Below are 16,413 nucleotides of genomic sequence, written 5' to 3'. Positions count from 1 at the left end.
TCAATAACCTATTTTTCTCTATAAGTTTGGATAAACTAAGCGCCTTGAGTACCTTGTTGGTAGAAACGTGCTCTGTATAAGACTTCAATAACTGTGATGTTTTACCTTAATATTATCATTGTTAATTATAATAGTAACTTCTCATGGGGAGATGCCTTAATAATGATGTACACAATTTCCTTTTCACTTCCAGCTGACAGGGATAATCTTGGTAGTCTGCTCTCACAGTCAAGATGTCATAATAATTGAAGATCCAGACAGTTGGGTGATGAGGTATGACACATGGAGAGGATGCCATGAGACATGATAATGGTGAGTAACAAACTAATAAAATGTTCTTTTAGGGTGAAATTTGATACGTACACAGGTCTATAGGCTTAATGCATCTTAGGGCAAATTTTGATACACAAGGCTACAGCCTTGTTGCATTTTACGGCAAAATTTGTTGCTATTTAGGGCGAGGTTTGATAGGTACACAAGTCTTTAGCCTTGTTGCATTGTAGAGCAAAATGTTATTGCATTTTTTGGCAATTATTTTGAGGTATACAAGTCTGTGTCCTTGTTCAAAAATAGGCCAACATTTGTCAGGTACACAATGCCTTGTTACATTTTATGGCAAAATGTGTTGCATTTTAGGGCGGCTTTGATACACAGCTAACGGCTACACGGCTAAATAAAGCCTTGTTGATTTTAGGGCAAAATTTTAGGGCGAAATAATTTGTTGCACTTTCAGGCAAAGTTTGATAGGTACATAAGGCGTAAGCCTTGTTGCATTTTAGGGCAAAATTTGTTGCATTTTAGGGCGAAACTTGATAGGTACATGTGGCTATAGTCTTGTTGCATTTTAAGGCAAAATGTTTGAAAGACAAGAAAAATTTGATAGTCCCTGGATGCATCTTGGGGCCAAATTGCTTGCATTTTCAGGCAAATCGGATAGGTGCACAAGGCTTAAACCTTGTTGCACTTTAGGACAAAATTTTATTGCATTTTAGGGCAACACTTAATAGGTATACAAGGCTATGGCCTTGTTGAAATTTAGGCCAACATTTGTTAGGTTCATAATGCCTTGCTACATTTTATGGCAAAAGGTGTTACATTTTAGGGCAAAATTTATTGCATTTTAGAACAATGTTGATAAGTACACAAGGTTATCACCTTGTTTCATTTTAGGGCAAAAAATTGACAAAATTTAAGGCAAAATTTGATAGCTACACAAGGCCTTGTCTTTGATGCATTTTAGGGCAAAATCTTTTGCAGTTAAAGGCAAAATTTCTTGCATTTTCAGGCAAAATTTGGATAGGTTATATACACAAGGCTGGCCTTGTTGAAATTTAGGACAACATTTGTAGGTACACAAGGCTAAGCCCTGGTTGCATTTTGGGGCAAAATTTGTTGAATTTTCAGGCAAAGTTTGATAGCTACACAAGGCCTTGTTGCATTTTAGAGCAAAATTTGTTGAAAATAAGTGCAAAATTTGATAGTTGCACAATGCCTATACCCTTGCTGCATTTTAGGGCAAAATTTGTTGCATGTTCACACAAAATTTGATAGGTACATGTACACAAGACTAGGACCTGGTTTCATTTCTGGGCAAAATTTGTTGCATTTTCAGGCAAAGTTTGACAGGTGCACAGGGCTACATACAGCCTTGTTGCATTGTAGGGCAAAATGTGTTGCATTTTCATGCAACATTTTATAGGTACACAGGGCTTACACAGGGCTTAAGCCTTGTTGCATTTTAGGGGAAAATTTGTTGAAATTAAGTACAACATTTGATAGGTGCACAATGCCTACACCCATGTTGCGTTTAAGGGCAAAATAGTTGCATTTTAGGGTGAATTTGATAGGTACACAAAGCTAAGGCCATGTTACATTTTAGGGCAAAATTTGTTGCTTTTTAGGGCGACATCAGGTACAGAAGGCCTTGATACGTTTTAAAGCAAAATGTGTTGCATTTTACTCAAAATCTGGTATGTACACAAGGCTATGGCCTTGTTGAAATTTAGGGCAACATTTGTTAGGTACTCGAGGCCTTGTTACATTTTAGGGAACTTTGTCCATTTTCAGATAAAATTTGATAGGTACACAAGGCTAGGCACTGGTTGCATTTTTGGGCCACATTTGTTGCATATTAGGCGAAATCTGTGCACTTTAGGCCAAAATTTGTTGCATTTTAGGGCAAAATACACAAGGCTATACTTACTCAAGGGAAGCTGCCTAAATAATGCTGTACACAATTTCATTTTTACTTTCAGCTGACAGGGATAATCTTGGTAGTTCGATCTCACAGTCAAGATGTCATAACTAATTGAATATCCATACAGCTGGGTGATGAGGCATGACACAGGGAGAGGTTGCCATGAGACATGATTATGGTGAGTTACAAACCAGTAAAATGTTCTTATTATGTACACAAGGCTAGGCTTTATGCATTTGAGGGCTAAATTTGTTGCATTTTAGGGTAGCATTTAAGGGCAAAATTTGTTGAAATTTTCAGGCAAAATTTAATAGGTACACATGCCTAAAACCTTGTTGCATTTTAGGGCAAAATCTGTTGCATTTAGGGTATCTTTAAGTACACAAGGCCTTGTTGCATTTTAGGGCAAAATTTGTTGCATTTTAGGACGAAATTTGATAGTCACACAAGGGTTTAGCCTTGTTGCATTTTAGGGCAAAATATGTTTCATTTTACTGCAAAAATTGTTTCATTTTATGATAAAATTTGAAAGGTACACAAGGCTATGGCCTTGTTGAAAATTAAACCAACATTTGTTAGGTTCACAATGCCTTGTTACATTTTTGTGTTGCACTTTAGGGCGGATTTAATGGGTACTCAAAGCTACAGCCTTGTTGCATTTTGAGGCAAAAATTGATAGCTACACAAGGCCTTGTTGCAATTTAGGGCAAAATTTGTTGCATTTTAGGCGAAATTGGAGAGGTACACATGGCTATAGCCTTGTTGCATTTTAGGGCAAAATTGTTGAAATACAGGCACAATTTGATAGATACACAAGGCTGGTGGCATTTTTGGGCCAAACTTTTTGCATTTTCAGGCAAACTCTGATAGGTACACAAGGCTTTTAAAGCCTTGTAGCATTTTAGGGCAAAATTTGTTGTATTGTAGGGCAAATTTGATAGGTACACAAGGCTTAGGCCTTGCTACCTTTTAGGGCGAAATATGATACACTAGATAAGATAATGTAGGTACACCAGGCTATATTAACTCAAGGGAAGCTACCTTAATAATGATGTACACAATTTCCTTTTCACTTTCAGCTGACAGGGATAATCTTGGTAGTCTGCTCTCACAGTCAAGATGTCATAACTTATTCAATATCCAGACAGTTGGGTGATGAGGTATGACACAGGGAGAGGTTGCCATGAGACATGATTATGGTGAGTTACAAACTAATAAAATGTTCTTTTTAGGGTGAAATTTGATAGGTACAAAAGGCTAAAGGCTTAATGCATTTGAGGCCAAAATGTGTTGCATTTTAGGGTGGCATTTCAGGGCAGAATTTGTTGAAATATTCAGGCAATATTTGATAGGTACACAAGGCTAAAAAAGTTGTTGCATTTTTGGAAAAAAATGATGCATTTTAGGGCAATATTTGATAGGTAAACAAGGCATTTATTTAGTCTTGTGGCATTTTATGGTCGAATTTGTGACATTTTTAGGCAAAATTTGTTGCATTTAGGGCAACATTTTTTAGGTTCACGAGGCCTTGTTGCATTTTAGGGCAAAATTTGTTGCCTTTTAGGGCAAAATTTGATAGGTACACAAGGCCACAGCCTTGTGCTTATTTCAGAGCAAAATTTGTCAAGTTTACAAGGCCTTGTGCTTATTTAAGAGCAAATTTGTTGGCCTTGCAAATTTGTTGGACTATCCTTGTTGCCTTTTTGGGCAAAATTTGTTGCATTTTAAGCACGGTTCATCCTTCCTGCGAATGCAAAGCGAGTGAGTTGAACACGGCTCAACTCAGTGCGAATTTCGTTGCGACGTCAACATTCGTATCGCATTTGCATTCGCAGGAAGTATGAACCGGGCTTTACGGCAAAAATTGTTGCATTTTAAGGCGAATTTGATAGGTATACACAAGGCTAAATAAAAGCTTGTTAATTTTAAGGCAAAGTGTGATGCATTCTAAGGCGAAATTTGATAGGTACACAAGGCTACAGCCTTGTTGCATTTTAGGGCAAAATTTGTTGCATTTTCAGGCGAAATTTGATAGGTACACAGGTCTTGTTGCATTTTACACATGTTTTAGGGCCAAATTTGTTGTTTTTGAGGGTAAAATTTGTTGCATTTTCAGGCAAAATTTGATAGGTGCACAAGGCTACAGCCTTATTGCATTTTAGGGCAAAATTTGTTGCATTTTAGGGCAATATTTGATAGCTACACAAGGCCTTGTAGCATTTTAGGGCCAAATTTGTTTGTTTCAGGCAAAATTTGATAGGTTCACAAGGCTATAGCCTTGTTTGAAATTTAGGGCCAAATTTGTTGTATTTGAAGGGCTAAATTTGTTGCATTTTCAGGAAAAGTTTGATACAGCCTTGTTGCTTTTCACGGCAAAATTTGTTGCTTTTTCAGGCAACATTTTATAGGTACACAAGGCTTACACAAGGCTTAAGCCATCTGATGCATTTTGGGGCAAAATTTGTAAAAATGTTGTTGATCCTTTGATATGTCCACACGTCTATACCATTGTGTTAGGTACACAAGACCTTGTTACATTTTGGGAAAAAGTTTGTTGCATTTTCAGGCAAAATTTGAAAGGTACACAAGGCTATGGCATTGTTAAAATTTAGTGCAAAATATGATAGGTACACAAGGCTATATGCTGTACATAATTTCCTTTTTTACTTTCAGCTGACAGGGATGATCTTGGTAGTCTACTCAACTTATTCAATATCCATACAGCCTTAATAATGATGTACACAATTTCCTTTTCACTTTCAGCTGACAGGGATAATCTTGGTAGTCTGCTCTCACAGTCAAGATGTCATAACTAATTGAAGATCCAGACAGTTGGGTGATGAGGTATGACACAGGGAGAGGATGCCATGAGACATGATAATGGTGAGTAACAAACTAATAAAATGTTCTTTTAGGGTGAAATTTGTTGCATTTTCAGGCAAAATGTGATAGGGGCAAAATTTGTTGCATTTTAGGGTGAAATTTGATAGGTACACAAGGCTTTATGTTGCATTTTAGGGCAAAGATTTGTTGCATTTTAGGACAAAATTTGTCACACTTTTTGTCAAAGTTTTATAGGTCTACAAGACTACCACCTTGTTGCATTTTATGGCAAATGTTGTAGCATTTTAGGGCGAAGTTTGTTTGGTACACAAGAATTTAACCTTGTCGCATTTTCGGGAAAAATTTAATGCATTTAGGGAGAGGTTGCCATGAGACATGATTATGGTGAGTTACAAACTAGGAAATGCCTTTAAGGGCAAAATTTATTGCATTTTAGGGTAGCATTTTAGGGCAAAATTTGTTGAATTTTCAGGCAAACAGGGCTTAAGCCTTGTTGCATTTTTGGAAAAAAATTGTTACATTTTAGAGTGATAATTGATAGGTACAGAAGGCATTCAGCCTTCTTGCATTTTAGGGCCAAATTTGTTGCATTTTCATGCAAAACTTGATAGGTACATGAGGGTAAAGCCTTGTTGCATTTCAGGCAAAGTTTGTTGCATTTTAGGGCAACATTTTTTAGGTACACAAGGCCTTGTTAAATTTTAGGGCAACATTTGTTGCATTTAGGGCGAAATTTGATAGGCACACATGGCTACGGCCTTATTGCATTGTAAGGCCAAAATTGTTGAAATACAGGCAAAATTTGGTAGATACACAAGGCTAGTCTCTGGTTGAATTTTTTTGGCAAAATTTGTTGCATTTTCAGACAACATTTTATAGGTACACATGGCTTACACAAGTCTTAAGCCTTGTTGCATTTTATGGGCAAAGTTTGTTGAAATTAAGTACAACATTTGATAGATGCACAATGCTTATACCCTTGTTGCATTTTAGGGAAAAGTGTGTTGGATTTTAGGGCGAATTTGATAGGTACCACAGGCTTATAGCATTTTAGGACGAATTTTGTTGTATTTTCAGACAAAGTTTGATAGGTGCACAATGCTTCAGCCTTTTTGCATTGTATGGCAAAATTTTACAGGTACTCAAGGCTTACACAAAGCTAAAGACTTGTTGCTTTTTAGGGCAAAATTTGTTGCATTTGAAAGCAGCATGTGGTGCATTTTAGGGCGAATTTGATAGGCACACAAGTCTATGGCCTTGGTGAAATTTAAGGCAACATTTGTTAGGTACACAAGGCTTGTTACATTTTAGGGCAAAATTTGTTGCATTTTAGGGCAAAATTTGTTGCATTTTAGGGCAACATTTGTTGCATTTTAGGGCAACATTTGTTAGGTATAGAAGGCTATACTCAAGGGAAGCTGCCTCAGTAATGATGTACACAGTTTCCTTTTTACTTTCAGCTGACAGGGATAATCTTGGTAGTCTGCTTCCACAGTCAAGATGTCATAACTTATTCAATATCCAGACAGCTGGGTGATGAGGCACGACACAGGGAGAGGTTGCAATGAGACATGATTATGGTGAGTTACAAACTAATAAAATGTTCTTTTAGGGTGAAAGTTGCTGCATTTAAGAGCAAATTTGTTGCATCTTGGGGCGAAATTTGATAGGTACACGAGGCTACAGCCTTGTTGCGTTTAGGGCAAACTTCGATGCCTTTTAGGGCGAAATTTGATAGGTGCAGAAGGCTATAGCCTTGTTGCATTTTAGGGCAAACTTTGATGTATTTTAGGGCGAAATTCGAAAGATACAAAATGCTTTAGCCTTGTTGTATTTTAGGGCAAAACTTGTTGAAATTTCGTGCACAATGCCTATACCCTTTTTTGCATTTTAGGGCGAAATTTGTTGCATTTTAGGGCAAAATTGATATTTACACAAGGCTTCAGCTTTGTTGCATCTAATGGCAAAGTTTGATAGGCATACAAGACTATAGCCTTGTTGTCTTTTAGGGAAAAATTTATCGCATTTTCAGGCAAAACATGATAGGTACACAGGCTTATAGCATTTTAGGGCAAAATTTTTTGCATTCTCAGGCGAATTTGATAGGTGCACATACAGCCTTGTAGCATTTTAAAGCAAAATTTGTTGCATTTTCAGGCAAAGTTTGATAGCTACATAGACCTTGTTGCAATTAAGGGCAAAGTTTGTTGAAATCTAGTGCAAACGTTGGTAGGTGCACAATGCCTATTATACCCTTGTTGCATTTAAAGGCGAAATTTGATAGATACACAGGTCCTTGTTGCATTTTAGGGCTAAATTTGTTGCATGTTCACATAAAATTTGATAGGTACACAAGGCTAAATTTGTTGCATATTAGGGCAAAATTGGATAGATACACAAGTCTATACTCAAGGGAAGCTACCTTAATAATGCTGTACACAATCTCCTTTTCACTTTCAGCTGACAGGGATAATCTTGGTAGAGCGCTCTCACAGTCAAGATGTCATAACTATTTCATTATCCAGACAGTTGGGTGATGAGGCACGACACGGGGAGAGGTTGCCATGAGACATGATAATGGTGAGTTACAAACTAATAAAATGTTCTTATAGGGTGAAAGTTGCTGCATTTATAAGGGGGGCATTTTAGAGCAAATTTGTTGCATCTTGGAGCGAAATTTGATAGGTACACACAAACTTTGATGTATTTTAGGGCGAAATTTGATAGATACATAATGCTTAAGCCTTGTTGCATTTTAGGGCAAAACTTGTTGACATTTCGGGCACAATGCCTATACCCTTTTTTTGCGTTGTAGGGCGAAATTTGTTGCATTTTAGGGCGAAAATTGATATGTACACAAGGCTTCAGCTTTGTCGCATCTAATGGCAAAGTTTGATAGGCATACAAGACTATAGCCTTGTTACCATTTAGGGAAAAATTTATTGCATTTTCAGGCAAATTTGTTAGGTACACAAGGCTAAATTTGTTGCATTTTAGGGCAAAGTTTGATAGATACACAAGGATAAGCCCTGGTTGCATTATTGGGCAACATTTGTTGCATTTTCAGGCAGTATTTGATAGGTGCACAAGGATTAAGCCTTGGTGCATTTTAGGGCAAAATGTGTTGTATTTTCAGGCAAAGTTTGATAGGTGCACAATGCTTCAGCTTTTTTGCACTGTATAGCAAAATTTAATGCATGTTCAGGAATAATTTAACCCAAAGAACTCATTCATCCTACTAATTTCACTGTGATGGTATGCCATGTCATGATGCATTTGAGTGGAGAAAACCAAATTAACATATGTTTCCCCTTGACCTTTGACCTATTTGTTTGCAAAGGGTCAATCGAGTATAAATATGTTTTTTAGATTTTCGGGGTCAGGTTTCTATTCACCTCCAACACAATTTTTGTCCTGAACATGAATAGTTTTTGAGATAATATACCTCAAAGTATGATAATTACCACCTAATTTAAATATGCAAATTAGGTCACTTCTGAGTTGGAACTCTTGTCCCCTTTTGGATATGTCATCAATAACCACCCAATAAACAGGAATCAACATTGAAACAAACTTTTGCAATTTGTGTGACTCAAAAGTTCAAATCTGGTCATCTAATACTCAAGGGAAGCTGCCTTAATAATGATGTACACAATTTCCTTTTCACTTTCAGCTGACAGGGATAATCTTGGTAGTCTGCTTCCACAGTCAAGATGTCATAACTAATTCAATATCCAGACAGCTGGGTGATGAGGCACGACACAGGGAGAGGTTATCATGAGACATGATTATGGTGAGTTACAAACCAGTAAAATGTTCTTTTAGGGTGAAATTTGTTGCATTTTAGGGTAGCATTTTAGGGGAAAATTTGTTGCATCTTAGGGCGAAATTTGATAGGTACACAAGGCTACAGAAGGCTATAGCCTTGTTGCATTTTAGGGCAAAATGTGTTGCATCTTTGAGCAAAGTTTGATAGGTACACAAGGCTAAATTTGTTGCATTTTAGGGCAAATATTGATAGATCAAAAGGATAAGCCCTGGCAAAATTTGTTGCATTTGAAGCTTAAAAGTTTTGATAGATACAAAAAAGGCTTATTAAAGCCTTGTTGCATTTTAGGGCAAAGTTTGTTGAAATTTAGCACAACATTTGATAGGTGTACAATGCCTATACCCTTGTTGCATTTTAAGGGTGAAATTTATTTCATTTTAGGGCGAAATTTGGTATGTACACAAGGCTTTAGGTTTGTTGCATCTAATGGCAAAGTGTGATAGGTATACAAGATTATAGCCTCGTTGCCATTTAGGGGAAACGTGTTGCATTTTCAGGCAAAGTTCGATAGGTGCACAATGCTTCAGCCTTTTTGCATTGTATGGCAAAATGTAATGCATTTTCAGACAACATTTACTGGTACTCAAGGCTAACACAAAGCTTAAGACTTTAGGGAAAAATTTGTTGCATTTGAAGGCAGATTGTGTTGCATTTTAGGGTGAATTTGATAGGCACACACGGCTAAGGCCAGGTTACATTTTAGGGACAAATTTATTGCATTTTCAGGCAAAATTTGTTAGGTACACAAGGCTATGGCCTTGGTGAAATTTAAGGCAACATTTGTAAGGTACACAAGGCTTGTTACATTTTAGGGCAAAAATTGTTAGGTATAGAAGGCTATACTCAAGGGAAGCTGCCTCAGTAATGATGTACACAATTTCCTTTTTACTTTCAGCTGACAGGGATAATCTTGGTAGTGTACTCTCACATTCAAGATGTCTAATGTCAAGTAACTAATTGAAGATCCATACAGCGGGGTGTTGATGGGAGAGGATGCCATGAGACATGGAAATGGTGAGTTACAAACTAATAAAATGTTCTTTTAGGGTGAAATTTGCTGCATTTATTTGTTACATCTTGGGGCGAAATTTGATATATACACAAGGCTGTAGCCTTGTTGCATCTAAGGGCAAAGTTTGATAGGTCATGTATACAATAGCCTTGTTGCCATTTAGGGAAAACAAATTCTGCATTTTCGGGCAAAATTTGATAGGTACACGGACGGGCTTGTAGCATTTTAGGGTGAAATTTGTTGCATTTTCAGGCAACGTTTGACAGGTGCACAATGTAATAAGCTTTTTTGCATTATATGGCAAAATTTAATGCATTTACAGGCAATATTTGATAGTGATTGTGCACAATGCCTATACCCTTGTTGCATTTTAAGGCAAAAATTGTATTTTAGGGTGAATTTGATAGGCACACACGGCTAAGGCCAGGTTACATTTTAGGGACAAATTTGTTTCATTTTCAGGCAAAATTTGTTAGGTACACAAGGCTATGGCCTTGGTGAAATTAAAGACAACATTTGTTAGATACACAAGGCTATACTCAAGGGAAGATGCCTCAATAATGATGTACATAATTTCCTTTTTACTTTCAGCTGAAAGGGGTAATCTTGGTAGAGCGCGCTCACACTCAAGATGTCATAACTAATTGAAGATCCATACAGCTGGGTGATGAGGTATGGACACAGGAAGAGGATGCCATCAGACATGATAATGGTGATTAACAATCTAATAAAATGTTCTTTTAGGGTGAACTTTGATACGTACACATGTTTAGGCTTAATGAAATTGGGGCAAATTTTGTTGCATTTTAGGGTAGCATTTTAGGGCAAAGTTTGTTGCATCTTACGGCGAGGCTACATCCTTGTTGCATTTTAGGATAACATTTGTTGCATTTAGGGCGAATTTTGAAAGTTACACAAGGCTAAATAAAGCCGTGTTGATTTAAGGGCAAAATATGTTGCATTGTAGGGCAAAATTTGAAATGGTACACACGATAGATACGCATGATAGGTAACCCTAGCATTGTTGCATTTTAGGGGAAAACTTGTTGCATTTGAAGGCTAAATTGGTTGAACTGTAGGGCTGCCTTGTTGCATTTTAGGGCAAAATTTGTTGAAATCTAGTGCAAAATTTGATACGTGCACAAAGCCTACAGCCTTGTTGCAATTTAGGGCAAAGTTTACTAGGTACACAATGCCCATACCTTTGTTACTTTTTGGGGCAAAACTTGATGGGTAGACAAGCCTATTTCCGTAGCTATCATTTCACTCCATTTGGCTACCATACTAACTGTAAACTTGACTTTTCAGAGCCTGAGATGTACGTCGTGGTTCCCCGAAATCAAACGCAGAGGGAATCCCCTCTACAGACACCTCGAAGGCTATACAAGAGAGCAATGCATGTAAATATTACGATCATCAAGACATCTTAGCTGTTTATCTAGCAACCATGGAATACAACCAAGTAACTTGTTGTGTTCAACTGAAGAGAAGAGTCGGTGTAGTGGGGATCAGCATCGTACTGAGGAGGCACAGGCTGAGGTGGTTTGGTCATGTGGAGAGAAAGGAGGAGGTCAAGAGGTGTACTGACAGAATTGTTGGTTGCCCCACACCCTTGGCAGAGCTCCGTCTCAAATGACATGCAACTGTTTGGATTCAATGCAAGGGACGCAAGGGACGCAAGGGACGCAACGGACAAGGCCAAGTGGAGGAGAGACATAGGGAGAAACAGGCCAACCCAGAACAGACTGGACAATGGCCTTAAAACCGACATGGAGAACTGTAAAGTATTTGAGCACATTCCTTGCTCCACTGGCTTCCTTTGAAACAGCAGATCATCTTCAAAGTGCTCCTGATGACCTACAAAGCACAAGAGCAATACATATCCAAGTCTAACATTCCCAACAGCCCTACACATAATTTACGCTCAACATTCCGAGTTACTATGGCAGTCAATATATAATAAAGGATCGTATGCGTCTACAGCTCCTCACCCCTGGAATGGCCTACCTCTTCAGGATGGATCTGCTACTTCACTGGCTGACTGCAATCGCCTAACCCATATGTTTATGACTTACCCAAAAACTGTTAAAGATGGTTTAATGGCCAGATGCTGAGGATCTTTGGTCAAGGGTGTACGTGCTAGTAACCTCTCCCCTCACTGTTTTGTTACACTATAAGCTCTATTTTGCCCATTAATTTGCCCGTTATTTTGGCCAGTGTTTATCATTTCTGTTAATTGCTGCTTTTATTATTTTAATGGCCAGATGCTGAGGATCTTTGGTCGAGGGTGTATGTGCTGGTAACCTCTCCCCTCACTGTTATGTTACACTGTTAGCTCTATTTTACCCATTATTTTGGCGATTGTTTATCATTTCTATGACTTGCTATATTTAATTGCAATGGCCAGATGCTGAGGATCTTTGGTCGAGGGTGTATGTGCTGGTAACCTCTCCCCTTACAGTACAGTTTACATTATGTAGCTGTTGTTAGTTTAGCTAATAGTAATTTACTCTCGTGGTGGAGTTTTACAAAGTTTGTTTCAAGGGCTTGTATTTTTACTGACCCTTTAGTCTTTACTTATTATATAAATACTGTTTAGTATTATTACTATACAGTAAGAATTCTTGTAAATAAGAACACAATTGCCTTAAAATTAAATAAAAAAAGGTTTAACGTTAACCCTATAGCCATGTAAAGCTATCAAAATTTGCAACACATTTTGCTCTTAAACGCTATAAGACTACAGCCTTGTGTAGCTATCAAATTTTGCCCGAATTTGCAACAACTTTTGATCTAAAATGCTATTAGACTACAGCCTTGTGATTAATAACATTTTGCCCTAAAATGCAACAAATTTGCTATGAAATAAGCAAATAGCCTTGTGAACTTATCAAATTTTGTTCTAAAATGCATGAAATTTGTTCTGAAATAAGCACAAGGCTATAGCCTTGTGAACTTATCAAATTTTGCTCTAAAATGCAACAAGTTTGCTCTGAAATACGCACAAGGCTATAGCCTTGTGAACTTATCAAATTTTGCTCTAAAATGCAACAAGTTTGCTCTGAAATACGCACAAGGCTATAGCCTTGTGAACTTATCAAATATTGCTCTAAAATGCATCAAATTTGCTCTGAATTAAGCATATAAGGCTATAGCCTTGTGAACTTATCAAATTTTGCTCTAAAATGCAACAAATTTGCTCTGAAATAAGTACAAGGCTATAGCCTTGTGAACTTATCAAATTTTGCTCTAAAAATGCATCAAATTTGCACTGAAATAAGCACAAGGCTATAGCCTTGTGAACTTATCAAATTTTGCTCTAAAATGCAACAAATTTGCTCTGAAATAAGTACAAGGCTATAGCCTTGTGAACTTATCAATTTTGTTCAAAAATGCATCAAATTTGCTTTGAAATAAGCACAAGGCTATAGCCTTGTGAACTTATCAAATTTTGCTCTAAAAATGCATCAAATTTGCTCTGAAATAAGCACAAGGCTATAGCCTTGTGAACTTATCAAATTTTAATCTAAAATGCATGAAATTTGTTCTGAAATAAGCACAAGGCTATAGCCTTGTGAACTTATCAAATTTTGCTCTAAAAATGCATCAAATTTGCTCTGAAATAAGCACAAGGCTATAGCCTTGTGAACTTATCAAATTTTGCTCTAAAATGCATCAAATTTGCACTGAAATAAGCACAAGGCTATAGCCTTGTGAACTTATCAAGTTTTGTTCAAAAATGCATCAAATTTGCTCTGAAATAAGCACAACATTTTGCTCTGAAATAAGCACAAGGCTATAGCCTTGTGAACTTATCAAGTTTGTTCAAAAATGCATCAAATTTGCTCTGAAATAAGCACAAGGCTATAGCCTTGTGTACTTATCAAATTTTGTTTAAAAATGCATCAAATTTGCACTGAAATAAGTACAAGGCTATAGCCTTGTGAACTTATCAAATTTTGTTCAAAAATGCATGAAATTTGCTCTGAAATAAGCAAAAGGCTATAGCCTTGTGTACTTTTCAAATTTTGTTCAAAAATGCATCAAATTTGCTCAAGTTTTGTTCAAAAATGCATCAAATTTGCTCTGAAATAAGCACAACATTTTGCTCTGAAATAAGCACAAGGCTATAGCCTTGTGAACTTATCAAATTTTGTTTAAAAATGCATCAAATCTGCTCTGAAATAAGCACAAGGCTATAGCCTTGTGAACTTATCAAATTTTGCTCTAAAGTGCAACAAATTTGCTCTGAAATAAGTACAAGGCTATAGCCTTGTGAACTTATCAAATTTTGTTCAAAAATGCATCAAATTTGCTTTGAAATAAGCACAAGGCTATAGCCTTGTGAACTTATCAAATTTTGTTCAAAAATGCATCAAATCTGCTCTGAAATAAGCACAAGGCTATAGCCTTGTGTACTTATCAAATTTTGCTCTAAAAATGCATCAAATTTGCACTGAAATAAGCACAAGGCTATAGCCTTGTGAACTTATCAAATTTTGTTCAAAAATGCATCAAATTTGCTCTGAAATAAGCACAACATTTTGCTCTGAAATGAGCACAAGGCTATAGCCTTGTAAACTTATCAAATTTTAATCTAAAATGCATGAAATTTGTTCTTAAATAAGCACAAGGCTATAGCCTTGTGAACTTATCAAATTTTGCTCTAAAAATGCATGAAATTTGTTCTTAAATAAGCACAAGGCTATAGCCTTGTGAACTTATCAAATTTTGCTCTAAAAATGCATCAAATTTGCTCTGAAATAAGCACAAGGCTATAGCCTTGTGAACTTATCAAATTTTGCTCTAAAATGCATCAAATTTGCACTGAAATAAGCACAAGGCTATAGCCTTGTGAACTTATCAAGTTTTGTTCAAAAATGCATCAAATTTGCTCTGAAATAAGCACAACATTTTGCTCTGAAATAAGCACAAGGCTATAGCCTTGTGAACTTATCAAATTTTGTTCAAAAATGCATCAAATTTGCTCTGAAATAAGCACAACATTTTGCTCTGAAATAAGCACAAGGCTATAGCCTTGTGAACTTATCAAATTTTGTTCAAAAATGCATCAAATTTGCTCTGAAATAAGCACAACATTTGCTCTGAAATAAGCACAAGGCTATAGCCTTGTGAACTTATCAAATTTTGCTCTAAAATGCATCAAATTTGCACTGAAATAAGCACAAGGCTATAGCCTTGTGAACTTATCAAATTTTGCTCTAAAATGCAACAAATTTGCTCTGAAATAAGTACAAGGCTATAGCCTTGTGAACTTATCAAATTTTGTTCAAAAATGCATCAAATTTGCTCTGAAATAAGCACAACATTTTGCTCTGAAATAAGCACAAGGCTATAGCCTTGTAAACTTATCAAATTTTGTTCAAAAATGCATCAAATTTGCTTTGAAATAAGCACAAGGCTATAGCCTTGTGAACTTATCAAATTTTGCTCTAAAATGCATCAATTTGCACTGAAATAAGCACAAGGCTATAGCCTTGTGAACTTATCAAATTTTGTTCTAAAATGCATCAAATTTGCTCTGAAATAAGCACAAGGCTATAGCCTTGTGAACTTATCAAATTTTGTTCAAAAATGCATCAAATCTGCTCTGAAATAAGCACAAGGCTATAGCCTTGTGAACTTATCAAATTTTGCTCTAAAATGCAACAAATTTGCTCTGAAATAATTACAAGGCTATAGCCTTGTGAACTTATCAAATTTTGTTCAAAATGCATCAAATTTGCTCTGAAATAAGCACAACATTTGCTCTGAAATAAGCACAAGGCTATAGCCTTGTGAACTTATCAAATTTTGTTCAAAAATGCATCAAATTTGCTTTGAAATAAGCACAAGGCTATAGCCTTGTGAACTTATCAAATTTTGTTCAAAAATGCATGAAATTTGCTCTGAAATAAGCACAAGGCTATAGCCTTGTGTACTTATCAAGTTTTGTTCAAAAATGCATGAAATTTGCTCTGAAATAAGCACAAATTTTGCTCTAAAATGCATCAAATTTGCACTGAAATAAGCACAAGGCTATAGCCTTGTGAACTTATCAAATTTTGTTCAAAAATGCATCAAATTTGCTCTGAAATAAGTACAAGGCTATAGCCTTGTGAACTTATCAAGTTTTGTTCACAAATGCATCAAATTTGCTCTGAAATAAGCACAAGGCTATAGCCTTGTGAACTTATGAAATTTTGCTCTAAAAATGCAACAAATTTGCTCTGAAATAAGCACAAGGCTATAGCCTTGTGAACTTATCAAATTTTGCTCTAAAAATGCATCAAATTTGCACTGAAATAAGCACAAGGCTATAGCCTTGTGAACTTATCAAATTTTGCTCTAAAATGCATGAAACTTGTTCTGAAATAAGAACAAGGCTATAGCCTTGTGAACTTATCAAATTTTGCTCTAAAAATGCAACAAATTTGCTCTGAAATAAGTACAAGGCTATAGCCTTGTGAACTTATCAAATTTTGCTCTAAAATGCAACAAATTTGCTCTGAAATAAGCACAAGGCTAAGC

At 36.4% G+C, this 16,413-nt stretch overlaps 1 protein-coding gene and 1 long non-coding RNA gene across 4 annotated transcripts in view; both read left to right on the top strand.

Moving 5' to 3' along the window:
* LOC117300925 overlaps window positions 1-11,552 on the top strand; it is a 28,611-nt gene extending 17,059 nt beyond the window's left edge. For 2 of the 3 annotated variants that reach the window (XR_004520241.1, XR_004520240.1), the window contains 6 exons: window positions 194-312; window positions 2,256-2,375; window positions 3,277-3,396; window positions 4,961-5,080; window positions 10,474-10,594; window positions 11,191-11,552. This is a non-coding gene — a long non-coding RNA (uncharacterized LOC117300925). The remainder of the gene's footprint in view (window positions 1-193; window positions 313-2,255; window positions 2,376-3,276; window positions 3,397-4,960; window positions 5,081-10,473; window positions 10,595-11,190) is intronic. The other variant, XR_004520242.1, reaches the window with a different exon arrangement.
* A 99-nt stretch (window positions 11,553-11,651) lies between these two features.
* LOC117301044 overlaps window positions 11,652-16,413 on the top strand; it is a 13,796-nt gene continuing 9,034 nt past the window's right edge. Inside the window, exon 1 of the mRNA XM_033784927.1 lies at window positions 11,652-11,661. Within this exon, the coding sequence (XP_033640818.1) occupies window positions 11,652-11,661 (10 nt within the window). The remainder of the gene's footprint in view (window positions 11,662-16,413) is intronic.

This window comes from Asterias rubens, chromosome 16 (assembly GCF_902459465.1).
Source record: "Asterias rubens chromosome 16, eAstRub1.3, whole genome shotgun sequence".
NCBI lineage: Eukaryota > Metazoa > Echinodermata > Asteroidea > Forcipulatida > Asteriidae > Asterias > Asterias rubens.
This window is presented reverse-complemented; position numbering and strand designations above follow the sequence as displayed.